This window comes from Takifugu rubripes, chromosome 4 (assembly GCF_901000725.2).
Source record: "Takifugu rubripes chromosome 4, fTakRub1.2, whole genome shotgun sequence".
Lineage (NCBI taxonomy): Eukaryota > Metazoa > Chordata > Actinopteri > Tetraodontiformes > Tetraodontidae > Takifugu > Takifugu rubripes.
The window spans coordinates 12,709,876-12,731,491 of record NC_042288.1 but is presented as its reverse complement, the minus strand read 5'-3'; the positions used below and the strand labels follow the sequence as shown (position 1 = coordinate 12,731,491).

The window sequence follows — 21,616 nt, the reverse complement described above, 5'->3', positions numbered from 1 at the left end:
GGGGCCAAATGATAAAATCCAAACATCTTTATATCAAGTCCAGCAAAAATACAAAGATTTTAACATAAAGATGCATTATTCTTAGGATTACCACAAATAAAGCAGTTCTTTCTTTCTAATATACAAAATCAAATTCTTTAAATAGCAAACGTAAAGATAAACAGGTTCAAGTCTGATATTTGGTGGACTGTTGAACTTGCTAAATACATCAGCCTACACACGGTTCTTAAATAGCAAAAAAAACAAGATTGAATTTTTGTTGTTGTCCCCTCTAAAGAAAAATGACCATAAAAATACTGTGCTAAAATGACATTTTCCTTTAAATACACTAACCCAAGTTACTATTGTGGAAGTAACCCAACTTCACATTATGAGAACATGAGCCTAAAGCAATTAAAAAAAACATAATATAGTAGTAACTCTGAAACAAACGTGAACATACATCTCAGCGGCAAGACTAAACTACCCTGAAAACGTGACGTCCGATCCCTCCAGATTAACGCTAAAGAGAACTTCGACTTCACCATCGACCAAATATACAGATTTTTCAGGTTTCTGTTGTTTTAAAACATCATTCATTCCGTCAATCAAGTCATTCCAAAAAATGTACATACAGCTTCAGGAGTGTGACGCACAGGCAGGACAGCCGCGGGGCATAAATATAGACACCGGTCAGGTTTCTCAGTCAACAGTTTCAACAGTTGTCTTCACAAAAGAGACAAAACAAACATGCAGAAGAAGTTAAAACGACTCCCGAGGGAGCAACGGGTGCAACAGTCGCCGACTGTGGAGGTACAAAATGAGAACTTCATCATCCGACACGCACCGGTCTGCTTTTAGCAACACTTATTCAGATTTGGTTACGGATGTAATGCAAATACAACAGGAGCAGATTCATGTTGACGTTTAGGTAGAGAGGGTAAACAATAAACCTGTTAATGCCTTAGAGTCATCGTAAAAACTTACCGATGAAGCGTGAATGACATGATTAATGCTACAGAAGGAACGCCGTTAGGACTAAAAGCAGATGGGTTTTCACATTTTACACATTCTATTACTTTACACATCATAAATAAGGCACCTGGTCACAACATCACAGGTCGTTGCGATTGGAAGACGGGCGGGAGACACAAGCCGGAGAGCAGGTTCTCACGCCGACAGATGTGGGACAAGCTAGCGCCTAAAATAAATATATACAACTGGGGAGGGAAATAAAACAAGATGGAGAATCGAACAGCAACCCTGATAACATGGAGCTGGCTACTTAATTAAAATAAGGTTTTAAAGCCTCGCAAAGTCCCCGAAGATAAAGTACGTCTGCAGGCGGCCGTCAAGCTCCGCTGCTTCCTGAAAGAGCAAATATGCATCGTCAGCATCTTCACGCCGAGGCTCTGCAGGAGCCGCTGATCTACATCTGAGAAGGTCGCCCCTGGAGAGCGGCAGAGAACGACTTAGACACTTCCTGTCCCGAGTTCACACACGCTAAAAGTAAAAACGGTGAAAGGACCGCGTCCCTGCTCGTCCTCGTCACTTGAGGGACGTCCTGGTGCGCTTTGCCGGGGTCTCCGCGGGCTCCTGACTTCTCTTCGTTGCTGATTTTGTTGCACTGCGCAGCGACGACACCCCCTGACCTTTCTTTGCGGACGACTTTACTCTGGCCAGCGCGGCCTCGTCCGCCTTCCTGGCCGATTTGGCAGACGGCGCCGGCGGTTTGGTGGCCTTTGATGTCCTCTCTGGAAGCGCCGTCTCCATTTTCCTCTGAGACCTTGTTAGTACCTGGTCAGGCGACTGTGCCGCCTTGACGACCGTCTGATGGGGGGCTTCACCAGCACTCTCAGCACCCTGGACTTCAGCATCTGGAGTTGATTCCTTCGATTGGACTTTCGCCGCGCTCCCTTTGCTCACGGAGGGTTTGTCCGGATCCGGTTTCTCCGTTTGTTGCTTGCTCTTCGACGCGTCGGCCAGCTTGTGTTCTGAAAGTTTAGGAGACCCCAGACGTTGGGAACTTCTCTTTGGCGGTTCTTTTTTTGCGAACTCCCTCGGAACCCTCCCGCCGCTCTGCTCCTTCACCACCTTCCTCTGAGCCGGAGGCTTTGTGGCTTTTTTGCCACTCAGCGTTTTCGCTCGGACCAGTCTCGCCGCAGACGCTTTGATCCGTTTGCCGTCGGGCCCGTGCGACTTCTGCGCCTTCAGAGACGGTTTCAGACGGGATTTGGCAGCGGCCTTTGTGGCGCTCAGTCTTTTTATACCGTGCGTTCTTAAGGATTTCGAGGCCTCCTTCAGTCTACCACTGCTTTGCTGGACCTGCATCTTTTCCCGAATGTTTGAGTATTTCCTCAAAATCCGGGCGCTAGCCGGATTCTTTGTTTTGCCGGAGGATTTCTGGGATTCGCCCGCCTGCATCAGAGCCTCGGAACGGCGTGACCTGCTCAAACTCCGAGGAGCATTTTGACCTTCTCTCTTCTCTTTGCCGCCCTTCAGCGCAGCGGCGTCCTGCTCCAAAGCTTTGGCGATCAGTTTCCTGCTCTTGGGGTTGCTCTTGACAGGCGAGGCGATTGCAAACTTTTTCAAATGTTTCTTGAGTCGCTCTGCCTGCAGACTGGGAAACACCCCCTGGGAGCTTCCCGCGGCGTTGGACGAGGAGTGGAAGCACAGCTGGTGCTCCGATGGAAGACGCGTGTTCATTTTCTTGACGATGACCAGAGACTTTGTTTCTGTTGATTCGAGGAACCAGCGGCAGATGCTGGAGAGATTAAAGCCCTTCATGAACAACATCTGGACCGGGGAGTACTTCTGGTGCTCCAGGCCCTTTGCCTTGCGTGCCCTGCGTTTGCTTTTCCATATGGCCGCCTGTCTGTCTGCTCTGTTTCTGTATTTGGCCACGGGTGGACACTCTTTGTCTATCTGTACCCAGCCTTTTTGCATTTTGTCATATTTCATGTTCAAATTTGTGATTAACTGTTGGCTTTCGTCTCCACTTAGAAGCTCAAAGAATTTGTTGGCGGTTTGTTTTGGGGGCTCAGATCTCAGAGTAATGACGGGGCCACCTGAGCTCTGCGGGGCCTCAGATGTCACTGGGGGCTTCAGCTGTGCTTTCGATGTTTTTTCTGGTTTCATTCTGCTCGGGGAGGCCGTCTCCCCCTTCTTTCCTGCCACGGCTGCAGCACTCGCCGAAGGTGCTGCCGCCCTCTGGGATCTCAGCACTGATTTCTTGTCCACGGGCGACTCGGCAACAGTCTGATGGGACGTTTCTGGCTTACTGGTCTCACTCCTCAAAGGCATCCTTCTGGGTTTCTCTGAAACAGCAGTATCATTGTCAGCTGCAGACACACTTCCTAAAGAAGCCGACTTTGGTGGCAGAGCGTTCTCATTGGTTTCTGAATCCTTCCGGAGAGCACGTTTGCTCCTCAGCGGCGTGACCTGTGCTTCCATTTCAGCGCTTGGCTGACTAAGATTTTCTAATGGACTTGAATCCTCGATGAGAGGTTGTGTCTCACTCCTACTCTCCTCTGATGCCTCCTCCACCAGCCCTTCTTCCTGTTCAGTCGGTAGTTCGGTAGCACCTCCTTGTTCTTCTTTAGAGGTTGTTTGTGGTGACTGATGGTCTGTGTCCATTTGTGCCGTGGTTACTGGGACCGCGTCCTGGTGGGCGTCCGCATTAGCAGCACAACACGGTGTGACTGGAGGACTAACGTGTAGCGGAGATGCAGAGGGAAGCACGGGGGTGTGATCGTCCTGTGCGGGAACCTCAGGAGCTGGGGGTGGGATGGAGGCGACAGCGTCCGGTGTCGGTGGTGATACTGGGCTTTCAGTGGGCTTCTGGCCAGCTGATCTGAGTTGTCGTTTGGACTCGGTGCTCTGAGGAACATCCTCAGACTGATCAGCCAGGTTGTTCAGCTCTCGCTGAACCCTCTTGGAGTTCTTCTGGCCCTGCTTGGCCTTTGAGGGGCATTTTGTTTCTGGGCTTTTTGATGCTGCCGGGGGCGATTCACTCTGAGCTACAGCCAGTCCAAACGATTCCGAGGGAGGTTCTTTGTCTGAAACTTCATCCTCTGCTTTTGAATCAACAGTTAAAGTCTTTCTATTGGATTTCACGGGCGTTTTATGAGGCGACGTGCTGCCGTGACTGGACCTACGACGCAGACTTCTGTCAGAGGCCGATATGGGTCTGCCGTTAAAGTAGCCCACGACCACCGTCTCTGCCTGCCTTAGTCTCTTCGGCAGAGCAATGACGGTGCCTTTTTTCCTGCGCCAAGGAGGCAGCTCCTTCAGTAGTGCGTCGAGCGTCTTCGAGGACACGTCGTAGTCTTCGTCATCGTAATCTTCCGACACTGCGGGCACGACGCCGCCGGCTTCGTCAAAGATTTTAATCTCCTTCGCCTCCATTTCCTCCGTCTCACCCGCCCCATCAACGCTATCCAGCATCTGAGGGTCGGGTTGACGCTCCTGAGGCCGGTCTTCTGTTTTTACACTTTCTGTCGCTACTTCAGCGACCGGGTTGATGGGCGATGTGGTGCTATTCTGTTCGAGAACCTGGACGCTGTCGGGCAGCTCTTCGGAACGTCTGGGCTCAATTGCGTCTGTGGCGCTTTTCTCTAATGCTTCTACCGTCTCCTCGCTGCCTTCACATTTGTCCTCCTCGGGCTCAGAACTATTCTCTACTTGAAGTGGATCCTGGATAACGTCGTCCTCTTTTTCTGTGGCGATGCCCGACTCAGTGGCTGCATCCTGTTTATCTGCGTCCTGGCTTACTGGCAGGGACGGCGCTGGCGAAGGAGGGACAGAACAGCCCTTGCTCTGAGACAGCTCTGTCTGACTGGTTTCTACAATAACGTCTACCTCCCCGTCTGCTACCTCCACCATATCTCCTGTCCCTGGAATGACGCTTTCATCCGACTCTTCTGTGGTCATTTGTTGCTTCAATGATTCCCTGCAGGCTCCAGCAAAAGGCCTATCAACAGGCGGCACACCCTCAGGCTTGGACAGTATTTGTTTTGGGGTGACCAGAGTGATCAACTCCGGCATCGGATTGGGGCAGTTGCCCTTCCCGGCTAAAGTGCGGACAGTTTTCAGCTCCCAGATTTCATCTGAATACATATGTCCTCGGGTGCTTTTTCTAGCATTGCGCCGCGGGAGCATGCTCCGCCGTCTTTCCTTAAAACACTCTGTAATCGGTTTGTCAATAAATACAATGTCGTAATGGCCTAGGTCCGGGTCAGTGAGCCGCCGGCAAACCGAGTCCCTGATCCGATGATCGGATGTCCTCATGGTCTTCCTGGCAGTCCGGGGGGAGTCTGAAGGGGCGGTCCTGTGCGCCGAGGACATTTTTGTTGATCTGTTTTTGGCGTGGCCCAGGGTTCCTCGATGCCTGGTGTGATGGCTGTGTCTCTTTACAGAGGAGCTGAGTCTGGCGCCGTGAGTCTCTACTCTGCCCGATGGATTTGAGAGTCCCTCTCGGTTCTCTAAGGTTTCAGGGTGCGTGAGTACACACGACAGCTTCTTCCCATCGGCAACGTTGCTGGTCATTATCTTCATTTTCAGAGGTGCGTGATCTGCAGGGTGGCCGTCCGCCTCGGGCAGCTTCGACGCAGGGCTGCATAGATCCAGGGCAGGGCCAGATGTGACAGGTGTTTTCACCAACGCCACACTCCCGTCTTTTTTAATGCCAAAGCTGCTTGGTATGGAATGACCAACCCTCTGTATGTCTGAAATGGAAAGAGCTTCCCGCGGAATCCTTTGCTCGGGGCTATCTGCACAGTACTTAGCAGTGGAACAAGCACTTCCCTGGATACCAGAGGTAGAGGTGGAGTCCTGCTGTCCACTCGAGGATGCGAGAGCTTTAACCTCGGTCTGTAGGAACCCTATTGCGTCAACCATTTGTCTCTGATGGTGGACGCAGAGCTTGGCCATGAACTGTTCCAGTGTCGATGCTGACTGCAGCTCCTTTATCTTTGAAGCACCCGCGTCCGGATCACTGAGGAAAACGAAAAACACAGTTGCATATTCATTAGTAGGAAGTCAAAGTCCCAATACAGGAAGTGCGATCGCTAACGCGGTGAAATCTGTCAAATAATTCATCAAACACAATGGCTGTCGTTGCATATTTATTAGAAGAATATGTGATTTTAAAAGTGAGTATATCACTTTTCACTTTCATCCAGTGAACCTGACCAATTACAGTGTTACAGCAATTACAATTTTTTTTTCATCATACAGTGGTGCTTTTTGTTACAGCATACATCAAGTTTAAAATTCACACATGCACAAAACATTTAGTAACAGTGGCCAACTTTGAAAAAAAGCCAGGTCAGAGACACGTTCACCACTTTAAAGAGCAAATACAATGAGGGAAACACAGAGCAATCAAAGCATTTTTCCATGAATTTACCAATCAATGCAAATAATAACATTAACAACTTAACACAAAACCTACTAGCAAGACTCAACATATGAAAAAAGACATATTCTGATACCTTCTGAGGTCTTGATATTGCAGATGCAAATTTAATCAGATACATAAGATTCTGGGGTGTATATTTTTAGCTAAATATTTCTCAGTGAGGTAGGTCTATTAGAAAAATCCTGCTAGCTTTAGAGCATATATAGCATCACATTAAGCCCATACTGATATTACACTTCTAATTCTGAACTCTCCACGAGAGCCTAGTCAAATGTACTATGAAACTTTGTTTCCTGAGAGGTGTTTCAAGGCTGTATTGTGTGATGAAAGAGAAACTGCTTCGAGGATGTCGGAGCTGCAGGCAACCAAAGGATGAACATGGATGACGTGAAAAGGCAGGTAACTCAAAGGTTCTTATACCACTTCTTAGGTGTTGGGCAGGAATTCCAGAAATATGTAAATAAAAAGCAGGGGTTTTTAATCCAAAACTAAAGATAAATGCCATTTATTTATGTTAAGCGCAAGCTGGTGAGGCACTGAGCTAAAGGGAGGTGAAATAATTATGCATTGCTCAACACGAGCAGACAGCTAATATTAACATTCAGAGTAGTGAAATATGGCTGCAATGCAACAGAAGAGATGTACGGTTTTGGCTCTAAAGAGGGTTTTTAAATTTCTGATAAGCTCTCTCATATATAAGAGATTCATATATACATCTGGGATTAAAAAAAACAAACCAAAATATCTGGTACATGTGGGCTATTTTCCTGCTAAGATTATTTTGGTAAATCCCTGCTTTTACAGCTGTAAGGAGTCCTGTGGAGTACCTGAATGAGTGGCGGTTCATCCCTGAGTGTCTCGTTTTTAACTTTGCATCGCAGAAACCAATGAAAACTACATGCCTGTTTCTTCCCGACAAACCAATTAACAACCAACCAAAAAGTGGAAGCCATACCAGCTCACACCTCATGTCCACAATATTTCATAAGCACACAATAGATGATGTGGAAAATAATCTGTAAATATATCTATATACTGTACATTATGGAAACAGTTAGATCTGGTATTTGTGCTTCACCGCACACGAAACCTTTAAATCAGATCTTTGACAGATTCCTGTTCACGGTCCATCTGATAATATTGCTGAAATGAGGCTTAATACACGTTTTAGGACATCGTCCTCCAACCAAAAAAATACTTCACCATAAACAAACCACGTTCCAAAGGACAAGTATGATTCAGACCAGCCATGCAAATACAACCAGTGGTGTTCATTTGTACAGTGTGCCGATTATAAAATAGGAACTCTTTTTCCATTGACACGGTTCAGCAGTGACCTCTGTCCTAAATTCTGATATTTTCTCCCTAAATTGACTTCAACATCCGCGCCCTTATGCAAGACAGTTAAATATACATCATTTGTGACAGTTATGTTTGGTTTCTTTCAATTCATTTACATTCAAGGTTATATAAGCAATGTTAAAGAATTACTTTGAGTTTAACTTTAAAATAATCTTTTTTTTTAAACTCCTCTGACCTCAGGAATAAAACCGCTCATCCAAAGTCGATGCTCAAAAATGCTTTTCCACAAGTGTCAATACCCCCCCCCCCCCCCCCCCCCCCCCCCCCGAACATGAACCATCACAGTGCAAGGAAACAATAATTAAAATAAACCAAACAAACAGTAATATATATTTACATATTCTTGGACTCTGAATGCTTTTTCTTGATTTGGCTAATTACACTACTGTTCTCTCCTTGTACAATAAACTGCATATTGACACACAGGCTACATGCTAGAGCACTACACAAGAGCAGGCTGAGATATGGGCGCTCCCGATGAGGTAGCAGATATTTGCTACAGTTTACAGTAAGGGAAGAATATACTGTATATGAAAATAAAGCCGGAGCACTCGTCTCTCCTCCCCGTATTCCTACGTGGATAACTGCCAGTGTGAAAGGAAAATTCTAACAGTACGTCGGTGATTAGAAGTGCGCTGTTCTTCGACAAGAAGAAGAGACAACCGCTTGAAATGAGGTTATTTTGTTACAGCTTGCGAGTGTTTTAAAAACCGCAGAACAGAAAAAAAGTCAACAGGTTGCTCGTGTGTCACCTGAGCAGATGACACTGCCACAGCAACAGACCTGAAAGTTAAAGTTCTCACTTTAAAAATGTTTACAATCCATGTTAAATACTAAGGAAACCTTTCATAAAACACAAAACAGGCTTATAGAAATAACACTATATGCTTAAAATCCTGTCAGATCAGTAAAAAATAACGTAAAGGTGGAGATCGACCTGATTAGAGAATACGGGCTACAATCGCGTATTCCGGAATGTCCTGAGGTAACAAGTGATCACGCAAAATGAGGCGTCTGGAAGTATCCGTCAGTGTCTGACCTGTTAGGTTGGGGCTGTTTTTGGTATGAAGTCTCACATCTTTGCAGGTTAAGGTTAAATTCTTTAGGTTTTTTTTAACTCAAATGTGGGGAAAAGGTGGATACGGTCTGCAAAAGCTCAAAGGCTTTGTTTAATCTGGAGGCCTTTAAATGTTCTACCATAATGTGTTTCTATCCCATAATCACTGTATTGATTAGGTTTCCCTTTTTGCACAGACAGGAAATTGGCTTTCATGAAATAATCGCCGTAGGAACTGCACAAATAAATAGGAGGGAATATATTTGTTCAAGTAGTTGTTGTTTTTAAAATAATCTTAATGAAGGGATTTTATTTAGCAATCTTCATATAAACCTTTATATATGTTAAAGAGCTCCTTTTGTCCTCATCATGAATGCTTTTAAAGTAATTTTGATTAGGCTGAAGGGATCGTTCAATTCTGGTATTGGCAAGAAGGACTTTTAGGGACGCAAATATATGATCACATTCTTGAATCTACTTGATCTTCCATTTTTAAACTTCTAGAAACATTTCTTGGTTATGCTGCCCCATCAGAGGCTGTTAATGAGGGAATAATGGAGCTATATACATCTGCATTAGGGGATATGATCCTCTGTAGTCATCTACCGGATCTATTGTTTGAAACTGGATGTTAATCCGGACGAATCTGCCCCAGTAAAGAAAAACAATAAAACACAGATGGGACGCTTGTGTCATGCTAGTTAACTCTGAATTTATAAGTTAAACAGGATTTATTCATCAAAACCACACTATAACAGACTAGATCATAAATAGATAATAAATTATTGGGACTTTAAATAAGAGCGGACGCTTTTACTTCTACTGTCCTAAGTGCATTTAAAAATAACGTGAACTTAATCGCCAAGGTTTTTTTTTATTTTCCAGAGGCTAAACGAGAGCGGAACATTGTGTAAATACCTGATAAATAATGAGGTGAAGTATTCCCGTAATTATTTTCAGCATTAAAACATTGTGTAAGTATGCAAAAATACAATGCTGTAAATAAATTAAAGGAACACTTGCACCAATAAATCTATTTCTATGTATACGCGAAATAACCCTGAACAGTACTGAGGGGAAACAGCGAGGGGCGCCACATCCTTTATGTTTAAAACCATCCCGTGTGGAAAATATAGCCCAAAACATCACTACTCCTTTTAAAAATATAGCAAACAAATGAACACCATATTTTAGAACGTATGTTTAACTGCTTAAGCATCAAATCCGCCTTCCAGGCGTTCCACGTGGGGCAGGTCTAAGTGCTTGAGAGGCGACCAATGAGGTTATAACAATAAATACGAGCGTCTAATTCACCAATTCTTAAGGTTTTGTGGGGAACCATAATGGTGGGACAAATGCAACAACTCTCTGGTTTGAAAGTACATCGTTATTATCACATCACATATTTTCAGAGAGGCTTCCAGGGTGGGTCCCGTCCTCAGGCGTGCTCTCCTTTACCCCACAGACAATATGCAGGGAGTTTTGGGTTCCTTTAGCTTCGGGGGACAGAGACATTTTCTGTTCCTCTGCCTGGTTTATCATCAGCTTCAGTTTCTTTTTGGGGGGGTTTTTTAAGGTCCCCAGACGCTCTTTCACCTTGTATTCCAGGGTGCTGTGTGGGATGCCGTAGATGGACTGGGCTTTGGACACGCTCATCTTCCCGTCCATCACCACCACGATGGCCTCTTCCAGCAGCTCAGTGTTGTACTGTCGGTATCGCCCGCGCTTTTTCCTCGGCTGCTTGTTATTGGGATCCGACATCGGATCCAGAGGATAGGTTCCCCCGAAGGCCTGGCTGTCGTGATCATACGGCCAGCCCTCTTTTTCTGTGCCGGCGCTAATAAAACCCACACCTCTCTTTTTCTTGAGTGGCTGTGGTAAAAGTGAATGCAGCGTCTTTCCAAAGTCATTCTCGGAGAGTAAACCCGAATTCCCGTTGGGCAGAGAATCCCAGGAAGTTTCTGTTCCCGTTTTAAAAACCCGCACTTGGGGAATCTTGAGGTCAAAGGGTGAGTGTGAGAGCGAGAGGCTATCGTCCCCGCAGGCTTCTGGTGGGCTGTTTCTCTCAAAGGCAAGTGATTTTTCCAAAAAGCCGGCGGCTTCCAACAACTTCGGTATGTCTTTCAGGCGCTCGCTGGCTTCACTGTTGGCTTTTAGTTTCAGGAGGGCCCCCAAGTGAGTTTTAGAATTCCAAAAATCAGATCCGTTTTTGAAAAGTTTGGTGAGCCTGGAGCCGTGGTTTTGGCCGAGAGGCGACTCTGGGCTGCCCTCCAGGTCGGCTTCCTCTTTGATGTGCAGCGAGTATGCGAGAGACGGGGAAGGCTTATAAGAGGTGGAGTGGCCGACACTCTCCCTTCTCCTCCCATCATGTAGGCTCCTCATGAGCAGCCCGACTTGTCCGTCCACTCTCAAGGATCTCCTGATTGGATGGAAGGAAATTGGGTGTAAGCAGATCTTGCACAGTATTGTCTTTTCTAAAGGAGGATGGGTTGGGGAGGGGAGGATGTTGGCCACTCCTTTATTATATGACATTGCTTTGATAACATCACTATCTACAAAAATAACTGTGTGGCGGTGGTGGTGTGTGAATAGGAACCAAAAAAAGGCTCAACCTTGAAATATTTTTATTGGCTTGCTGTGATGACTGTGACAAAATCTGCATTAACATAAGAAATGAAAAACAAAATGAAAGGGGGAGAAACCAAAATATAAAAATAAAAACAAAGGAAATGCATTTACTGCTGTAGATAAAGGTCTTCCTGCGACTCAAGCTTAGCCAGAAGGAGGGATTATTTTTCATAATAGCACAGCTTTGCATCTTGCTGTGAAGCGGGGCACAATAACTGTGCCGCACAAACGGCTACGGCAAACGATGCTTTTGTCTGCGTGTGACGTTACCACTCAACAACCACAGCAATAAGAGAGTAAGCCAGCAGAGGGGTGTGTGCCTTTTAAACCAGAATAACAAAATTGTGGTCGTACGACAGGAAAATGATGTAATTTTGTAAAAATAACACGCAGTTATAGCATTTTCACTGCAATTTTATAAATATCCTTGCATCAACCGCCGTTGTTTGCCAGAGCATTGGTGTTTAGGCTGCATTATTCTGCCTAAAATGATGTGCACGCAGCTTCCAAAGCCACAGATTAGGAGAAGGCAAGGATAATTAATCCAAAAGCTATCAGGAGAGTCCTTTTCTGTTACAGCCACTGCTTTTAGAGGAGAACCAAAATCAAAAACCCTATCCAAAATAAAACCTGATGCGTTATGATGGATACATCCTTAAATGAACAAATGAGGTGAAGGAATGAGTTGGACTGTAGTTAATGCAATGAACTGAGATGTAAATGAGGATTATTTACGTGCTTGAGTCACTGACTGTGCACCACGAGGAAACCCTAAAACACCCTCAACAGATTTATTCCACTGAGAACCTCTTAGTTTAATAGTTTTAGATTTAGAGCCCTGCAGCAGGACAAATGAAGTTTGGGCCATTAACTGTAGATAAAACCAAGTTAAATGTTTTGCTTTGCAACATAACTCTTCTTATTTAAAAAAAAGGCAGAACTTATTGACTTTTCTTTAAAAAAGTCATGACATGAGGACATTTTAGAAATCTCAGGCCCTAGAGGATTACTAGAGTCTACTGCACACTAAAGTGATTTGTGTAGTGATCCAATTCACTGAAAGCTTTATGCAAAGACAAATAGAATTTTTCCACAATAACCTTGTGACAATAGCGACAAAGCGCAGAATTCAGACATCTCTGTAACTGTTCAAGGACGAGCAGAAGGCAGGGATTGGCCTTACCCTTTCAATGTGGCTGTAGATGGAGACAGGCAGGAGCGGCGGGTTGGTGGGCTGTTGCTATGGCGATTCTTTTTAATAGACAAATCCAGAACTCCATCTGTTCATAAAAAATACACACATTTTTTTTTTTTAAAAAAAGGCCTTAGCTCGTTACCCAAAACGCTGCTTTGGGATCAGGTTACCTTGACTGCAGGGAGGAGCTGCAGGCTTCTTAACGGTGAGGTCAAGAGGAGCATCTTGGTCGGCCATGAGGAGCTTGCTGAGGACGGGGTTCTGGTTGTGTGCAGGTCTGGAGGCGGCGGCGCTGGAAGAGGGAGGGGCCCCTGAGAGCAAGGATGGGCTCGTTAGGCTTTGGTCAGAGTGAGGCTGGGTGTCAGAGGGGCTGTCCTGAGGAGAGCTGGTTTTTGAGGTATATTCGGCTGCAAACTGTCGGATCATTCTTTGAAGGATCTCTCGAGCCACTACTGGAATGTGTGGGTCTGAGAAATTTGGTACATCTGATGAGAAACAGAGAGAAGATTATTCACTTTGCTACGGTAACACATCGCAAAAATGAAAATGCATTTTTAATAGGGTGCAATAACTGCAGCAATCGGAATACAACAGTACTAAATAATGCATTTCGTTCTGTCATTTCCACAGAAGCAGGAGATCTGACCTTTCCTGCAAAGAATTGCATTAAGAAACTCTTCAGCTTGCTCCTCAAGCCTGCTGATTGTGGTCTGGTCTTTAACCACTACAGGTTTGGGTCTGTCTTCGAGCTCCTCATCACTGAGACCGATCAAGTGTTCCTGCCAAATGACAACAGTCAGTAAACGGCGGGCAAATGCACCGTCTGCATAGCATTATTTAAAGAAAGAAACAAGAAAATCAGAGAAAAGAGGGGTTTTTACCTTTACTTTGTCTCTTCTCAAACAGCAGAATACACAATTTTCATCAAATGACCAGTCCGACACTGCTGTAGGCTCAAGGTCTATAAAAATGAAACACACCTTTTATCATCAGAACATACCAAACGTTCATTATTCATTCTATAAATATGAATGAGGGACACTGAAGGTGTCACAGACACTGTCACACAACCTCTTGTACCTGTGTAATCAAAGTGGCTGAAGTATTTTAGAGAAACTCCACTGAGCAGGGTAGTCAAATATAGTTGCTCTAAAATGTTCTGCAGCCCCAGCTGCTCTACTTTGACTGTGCAAAGCATAATGCAAATGTAATGAATGCCCAAATAAAAGCCACTATTGTCCCACTTACAACATGCATTATAAAAACAGCTTCTTTTCTGCAGCCATGGGAGTGAATGTAGGATGGGGGTACCAGACGGCACAATACAGCACTATTGTTGTAACGAACAAGTGATTTATTACATTCATAGGTTGTGCAGCCACACGCTTCAATAAGAATTAAGAGATTTCCTACCTTTAAATAATTTTAGGTCCTCCAGCAACTCTGTATCAAGAAGACCTTCGATGATGCTTTCAAAACCTGGTGGAGACATTAAAGATTAACAGAAATCACATCACTGGGAAGAGATCTCCTGTAGACGCAGATACCAAATTTAACAGGAATTTCTTAGTTTTCTATACTACATAGAAATAGGTGTATATCTCAAAGTAGCGTCTTTACTTTTTGAGCTCGTCTTGCCCGTCTATCTCATCATAAACCCCTATAAATGCTCCTTTTAAGACTGTCATCAGCTTTCACTCCAGGTTCTCCAATAATAAGTAGACACACTCTATCCTCCTGTTGCCAAGCAACCCAAGAACATACAGAGTTGGGAGTGCCTGCATGCTATAGCATTTAAATGTCCACGGCCAGAAACTAGACTTTCAGCTGCTGTCAAAGTATCCTTTAGAAAAACGGCAACGTCAAATCTTAAAGCTACAGAATGTCAGAAACTGCTCCAAGCTCTCGAGATAAATATCAAAACGGATGATAACACATTTGTGTAGTGTGCAAAGTGGGTTTGTGCAGAAATTTAAAGGCGCAGCAGAGTAAGTGGGACAGTAATGTATGGTGAAAGTGTGCATTAACACGACGCGCAGTGTGTGCTTAGTGCTGCAGGCCAGTATAACCAATCCAAAACCACTGCATGAATGAAATCAAGCATTAAAGAGGTCAGGCACAGAGGTGCATCTGTAACATCAGCACTGCATCTTAAAGGAGAGCAACCCATATGGATGTGTGCCTGATTTGTTAAGGGGGGAAAAAAAGTAACATGGGAATTAGCATAGAAAAGTGAAATATTTAGAGGCATGAGAATAAAGTGTAATTTTCTAAATTGCAGAAGAGTAAAGGCCTACTTACAGCACGTCCCCCGGGTTAACCAGTAAGGAAAGCGTCAGCCCTCAACACTATATGTATTCCAAAACTACCAGGGAATTCAATAAAAGCCCTCATCTGTTAAAATGCACTCCCTCTTCTTCCTACAGATTCCCACCCACTTTTCAGCAGCCAAACATGACGAGGGTAGCGAGGGGTGTGGGCACGTGGTGGAACGCAGCCTTGCCTATAGCTGCAGCGTGATTCTGTTTCTGGGTTAGTGCACAGGACTTCAGCTGGAGCCATCCAATCCTGTTTCTGAAATATTTCAGGGGCTGGCTGGAAAAGTAGGTCATCCCCTTTCATTTGACAGAACGGTGCTGTGACATGGAACTACTCTTTAGGAATTAAGTTAAAGGCATTTAAAGATGCATCATGCTGTAAACCATGACTGTGAGGCATTATTAACACTCCTACTGACAGCGCATGAAGAGACGTGGCCATAATAAAGAACGGCTTCAAAAGCAAACTGATTTGGGAGGCGCAGTTTAAAGCAGGCTTTCTCCTTATACAGTGAATTAATTTTTAATTGTATTTAAAGCTGTCATGCAGCCTCTACAAAATTAATAAATTGGAATCTGCACCAGATATACACAACAATGTGGGTAATGCAGCGTTGTCGCTTCGCCGTACGTACGAGTGTATCCGCTCATGAAGGCAAACGCAGCACTTGTAAATTAAGATTTTATGGATGATATAGACCGCAGCGGTGGCGCAGCCCGAGCTCTGATGGGTGGGTCAACAACTAAAAGTGCCAAAGTCTTGCAAGAATCCGCAGGGGGGGGGGGACATCACCGGGTCAATTTCAATTTGGACCCAAAAATCCAAGGCGATGGAGTCGGAGCCTCAAACCTGAGAAACGGTGGAGTGCTGGGAGGAGACAAAACTACAGGATTTTGTCTTTTCTAACTGCTTCACTCCAAAAGTGGCATGAAAAGAAGAAAAAAAACAAACAGGAAAAATAGGAAAAAGGATCCATCGCAGCACCGAAAGGATGCAATGAATTAAGACTGCTTTCATTTCAAATGTATTTCACCACGTCTGACGTTCTCCCTCCCGACTAAATTGATTTGAAGTGGACGGTTGTTGTCTTTTAGGTTTTTTTCCAACCACCCACTGGTGTTCCCTAATAAATCATAACGCATTCATTAATGAAACAAGGAAAACTCCCCACAGATCTGAATCCATCACATTTTGCTCTTCCTCCCATGCATCTAAAATCGTCACGATCACTCTAGCTTGCGACTATTTTGGGCCTAGAACAGAACATCAGCTGTGCACAGCGACATGAACTGCAGATTAACGGAGGCCCGTGGCACCTGCTGGGACCACAGGATCTTCAGGTGTGGCCGTCAAACTGCAGCACCGCAGAAACACATCAAAAACACGCGCGCGTGGTGGATTTATGGAGTCTTTCGGGTCCTATTGGATGAGCCTTTCTCGTCGTTTCTTTGCCCCCATTTTACTAATTAAAAATGCCGAAGCAAACATCTGCTGGTTGCATTTTAATGTTGCAGCTGCAGATTTCTTTTCGAGTGGATGACCCACCCTTTCTGCTGCTCTAGTGCTGACGGCGTACAGTGCTGCATCAAGCCCGTCCAGCCCATCCCCCACGCTATCTACTGTACATGTTATCTCAGGAGGAGCACCCACAAACCCTCACAAAAGGAGCCTGCACGCCTGATGCGAGTGTACAGCCCAAACAAACCATGCATGAGTTGAATGGGAATATTCCTCTCAGTCTTAAATGCGCGTTGCATTCATGCCGCGTGCACGGGAGTGTCGTTTTTGCATGAAAGCAGTCGACGCCGTCCCCATTCAATCCTCTAGATAGAATGCAAACATTTCTTGAAGCTGAAAATAACCAAAGAGACACAGGTGGACAAATAAGTCGAGCTCCAAAACACCTTTTGATTGATTCACCTTCAGAGCAGCGTTACAATATGCTTATTACAGCAGCACATGGTCGAGGTCATACAAAGGCTGAAACACCAGGGCTTTAAACGCACCGTTCATAGCTACACTGTGTGTTAGGAGGAGAACGACGGGGGGCAAATGTTGACTTCAGAGACAAAAATTAATTACAATATTTCTTTTACTGATCTACGAACGCGTCTAATCACATTGCAATTCGGCATGTGCGTTAATATAACATTACGCAATAATAGTTAACGGCTGTGAACCCTGAAGCTCCAAGTCTGAATTTATTCTGCCTGTTTAAAATGCTGAACATGTGAAAAGCAATACAATAAAAGTATGATTTAGATAGAAGATCAAAATATAATATCGATATACAAAGACAATTCAGTGTTTGGTGCGTTTGGTGCAGCCAAATAGTGCAACGTTGCAAAATCCACGATTAAAAACACAAATATTACACAGGTAAAGACAACACAAACCCACCGTCCCATTTGACAGCGTCTTGGTCACAAAATGGCAACAAAGCTCAGCCGGTTTTTTTGGAAAACTATGGAAATGTGGGACAAATGAGCACCAGGGTGGAATGTTGCAGGGGGAAACGGGCCACGCTGACATATAAATTATAAACTAGACAATATGTCTGACGTTGGGCTTCAGCGGGGTGACATTATTTAATCATGCAAATGTGAAATTCTTGACTTTAGACCCAAATCTCTCCCAAATCCATTCAGAACTCACATTTGCAATGACACAATTTGCATCTGGGGGCAGACTGACCCCAAACATGTGTAAGAAAACATACAGACAATTGTTGCCACCGATGAATGGAACAATTGCCCTCGTCTCTGGCCTGCAGTTTTACTGCTCACATTAAATACACAAAGACAAAATGTCCATTCCGGCGTCAACAGGACCGTGGTGGCAGAGAGCCCTTTCCACCAAAAAGCCAAACAATAGTCCATCCTTGTTGTCATGGCCACAATATAGCGTTCTGTTAGCAGCAGACAGATGCTGTTGTCATGTAGTCTGCAGCCTCACAACTACAGTGCAAACACAGGGAACATTTGTTCATCATAAAGGGCTGAAATAACTTATGGAGCAGTCCTGGATCTGAAGCTAGCAGCCACTCACAGCCTCCAATTGTCTCTGATCATTTGTCTAGATTAACCTAGATTCCACCTAGTCAATGACGTCGCTACCAATAGTCCACCTTGAGGCCAAAGTGCTACTTAAAAATGCATAAATTGCTTTAATTACATAGTACTTTTGTGTGTCGCCCCCCCACCCCTCCGCTAGTAGGCCCGGCATGGTTTTAAAGAACATGATAACTATACGTAGAAGCCAAATTCTATCACAGATATGTAAATATCGGCTCATAGTTGCAGCAAATTTAACTTATTAATGATGTTTGGACAAAATCCAGCTTTAAAAAAAACGGCCTTGAGCAATGGAACCCAACAAACCAAACGACTCCTTTGAGAGCATTAAAAGTAGCATGACGCTGTTCATTTAAGAGGATGAGAGCACGGCCAAAGCAACGAGACGCTAAGCTGGCGGCAGATGATGCTACCACTGAGCCACGGCGGCGTTGGCCATGAGTTCCATTTGCATCCATATGGATGTGGTACTGTTGTTTCTGCATCTCCCCCTGAAGCTGCTTACACAGGATGCACACTGATGCTTCAAAGAGGGGGCCTCTCCTGAGAAGATCAACGTTTCATTATACTCAGCTGCTATGGTTTGGAGCCAATATAGAAATAAAATATCTTTACATGGCAATAAATATGACTAAGACGGAGTTGTGGAGTTTTGGCTTCAGTACTGAAGGATGTGGCTATAGTGACTTTCAGTAAGGTTAATTAGCTGATGTTAAACACGTTTAAAGCCCCGAAGCCTCCAATCTCTCCTCGGCATGAGGCTTGGTAAGGCTCCGTAAGCCAAGTCACCAACATGGATGCTGCCTCTATGACCTATGCACAGCAGCTACTTCCAGTCAGACTGATTTAATGTGACATTTTGAGATCAGCATCATCAGTGCTCTTATTTGAAACGGTCCTTTATGTATGTTTAAATGTCATTTTCAAATTTGGCTTCGTCTCCTGTCAAGAGTAATAAGGAAAAACACTTCACAGGCAACATGAACGTTTAAACATTAAGACCGGAAAACACTCTTTGGAAGATTGCGGCCAAATAGAGAACTTATAGATTTATGTGGGCATTTATGTTTCTCTTCTCTTTATTGCTGTAAAATAAAATCAAAGTTCAGACTGCATGAAAAGGGACAGACTTTTCATTATCTTATACATGTTGGTATTTAAAATAGTGCCTTCAAGATTGACTCTGCATATTCTCCGGTCAGGTCCTCACTGTTATCTTTAAATTTCCAAGTTTACCAGCGGTTATAAATGGAATATTTACGGAGCATTTTTAGGTGCTGGGATCCGCTCTTTCAAACAGAACGTGTTCTGTCGGTCAAAGTCCAACGGCATCATTATGACTTCCTACTGCAGTAAAATTAGTTCCACAAAACCGCATTTAAGATGAGTAAATAGAGATATGTGAGGAAAACACAGGCTGGTCCCGTGAATGAGCGGACACCGTCACGGCCATTTTTAAAACGGAATCCCTCTGTATCCTGAATAAACTGGTTTTAGAATTGGCGATAAAATGCTCTGCATCTACTGTGTGTGCTCCCATGTTCCTCTTATACAGGCACATATACATCAGCAGCCATCTTTAATCAGATGTGTCTCCTCTAATATTCAATTATAAGCTCTGAACGCATCAGTGGGAAAATATGAGATGACCAGATTTACAGATAAACCGTTCCTGGTGGTGTTCAAAATGATTCTGCATTACTTCCACAAGGAAGCTTATGGCTAAATCACCTTTAAGCACATTACATGTAAAGAGACATGGGAATAAATGCTTTACCACCGAGGTTTTAACAAGTGTGCACATTTCCTGCTATATATTTACATATTTAGCTATTTGCGCGGTATTTCAAGTGGGTTTAGGACAGAAGTTCCTTCGTTAATGGTGTTGAAAAGGCCTGAAATGGGGAAGTTTATGTCCAGCGGGGTCATGGTTCGCATCCCCAGCGGTGCCGCTTCCTTAGTGCCGTAATGCGCGCGCCCAAAGGCAACTAAACTACATGTTAATTAAAAGCATCCACTGCGCGAGCCCGCCACCCTCCCCCATGTCAAAATACAGTATCATCCCACGGGGGCGCGCATTTTGGCAACAAGGGGCTTTAGCCGACGCAACGCTGAGACACTCCCTTTAAAATAAACACGGTGCCCTTTAAACCAACTATGGCTACGCTAGCGACGCAGGGCGAATTAAGTTTACATTTCGGCTCCACGGTCCACACAAACGACCCAGAAACCCGGGGAGTAGCTAAACACGGTGACAAACTACAGCCCTAAACTACCGGTACCGCTCGGGCAGGCTGCCGTGAGAAGGAAACAATTGAGGACAAAAAAAAAAAAGTCGCTTAGCTGCCCCGAGCCGGAGTCATGGGTGCATATTTACACCGAGAGCGGCCGAACCGAGCCCAAAATCCGCCCTGCAAACCCCACAATCGCTCCCTGCCACGGTTCTTACCTACACAGTGAATGAGTTTGTGTCGCCAAGAGTCAAGTTCCTGCCGAACGCCGCGCCTGTCGAATGTGCATTGCTGCCTTTTGCACTGACTCGCCATTTTCTAACGTTCTTCTGTGGCGGGCACCAGCACGGGAAGAGGAAGCGGCAGCAGAGACGGGCTGCGGCCGCTGAGGGGCGGTGCTGTCGGGCCCACCGCTGTGAACGCGCCTGCTATCGCCGCGGACGCCAGGAACTTGCTCCTGCGTCGATAAAAGCGTGTGTCACTTTATATCATCAATAATATATGATGCCGCTGGGTCGTGGGGGCGACTGGGGGGGGGTGTTGAAAGCAAATAAAAGATGTTTCTCTGGGTCTGACTGGTTTTAGTGGCAGTAATGTGATGCAGTAAGAACGGGCTGAGTGGCCATCATAGGTTCCATGAGTGGTTGTGGTTAAAGCTCATCAGCTCAGCAAAGGCCCATCGAAACCACCTGATGGGGGAGGGGGGTCAGACATCCCAGGACAGACACCTCGTGTGTTTACCTGTTTGGGGGAGAGTAGTCAACACTGTGGGGGTGTTTGGGTGGATGAAATGTTGGCCACCTCCACCTCTGTTTGGATATAATGGTTCCAGCTCCTAGCAAAGCCCTGATGGATTAGCAACACCATTCCCCACTCAGCATTATATTTGACTTTTATGGCTTGTGCCATGTTTGTCCTTTCAACAGTATTACGTTTTCCTTTATTGTTCTCTCACATCTTACCTTTTACAGCAGTGAGGAAGTCTTATAAGGTGAAAGCAAAGCACAATATAGGAGAAACTTTATTATAAACCCTATTAACGTCTTTAAAAATAGAGGTGCGGTCGAGGTTTGACTCTAAAACAGTCAAATGGAGAACAAAGGAAGGAAACTGGGTCCCCCACTCAAACTTACACATCAAAGTCCATTCTTACTGAAATTATTGTTAGTTCCTCAATGTTTGTGGTCCAAAATAGTCGATATTATCTGCCAACTGTGGTATAGCTGCATGACAATGAAATGTAGTACCTGGGTTAAATTTACAGATACATTCATATGACAGCAACACAAGAGGTGTGTGGTGTTGTCTTTATGTTTTGGTGTTCAAATTAGATTTTTCTGAGGTATCAAT

General features: G+C 44.8%; 1 protein-coding gene across 1 annotated transcript; it reads right to left on the bottom strand.

Moving 5' to 3' along the window:
- Positions 1-9: 9 nt before the first annotated feature.
- wu:fc17b08 (titin homolog) lies at positions 10-20,679 on the bottom strand. The gene is made up of 7 exons (XM_011603354.2): positions 20,485-20,679; positions 14,056-14,121; positions 13,524-13,603; positions 13,289-13,421; positions 12,813-13,127; positions 12,631-12,727; positions 10-5,974 (listed from the first exon to the last, which is right to left on the bottom strand). Exons 1-7 carry the CDS (start codon positions 20,579-20,581, stop codon positions 1,528-1,530), a joined length of 5,235 nt encoding a protein of 1,744 aa, XP_011601656.2. The 5' UTR covers positions 20,582-20,679; the 3' UTR covers positions 10-1,527.
- Positions 20,680-21,616: the final 937 nt, after the last annotated feature.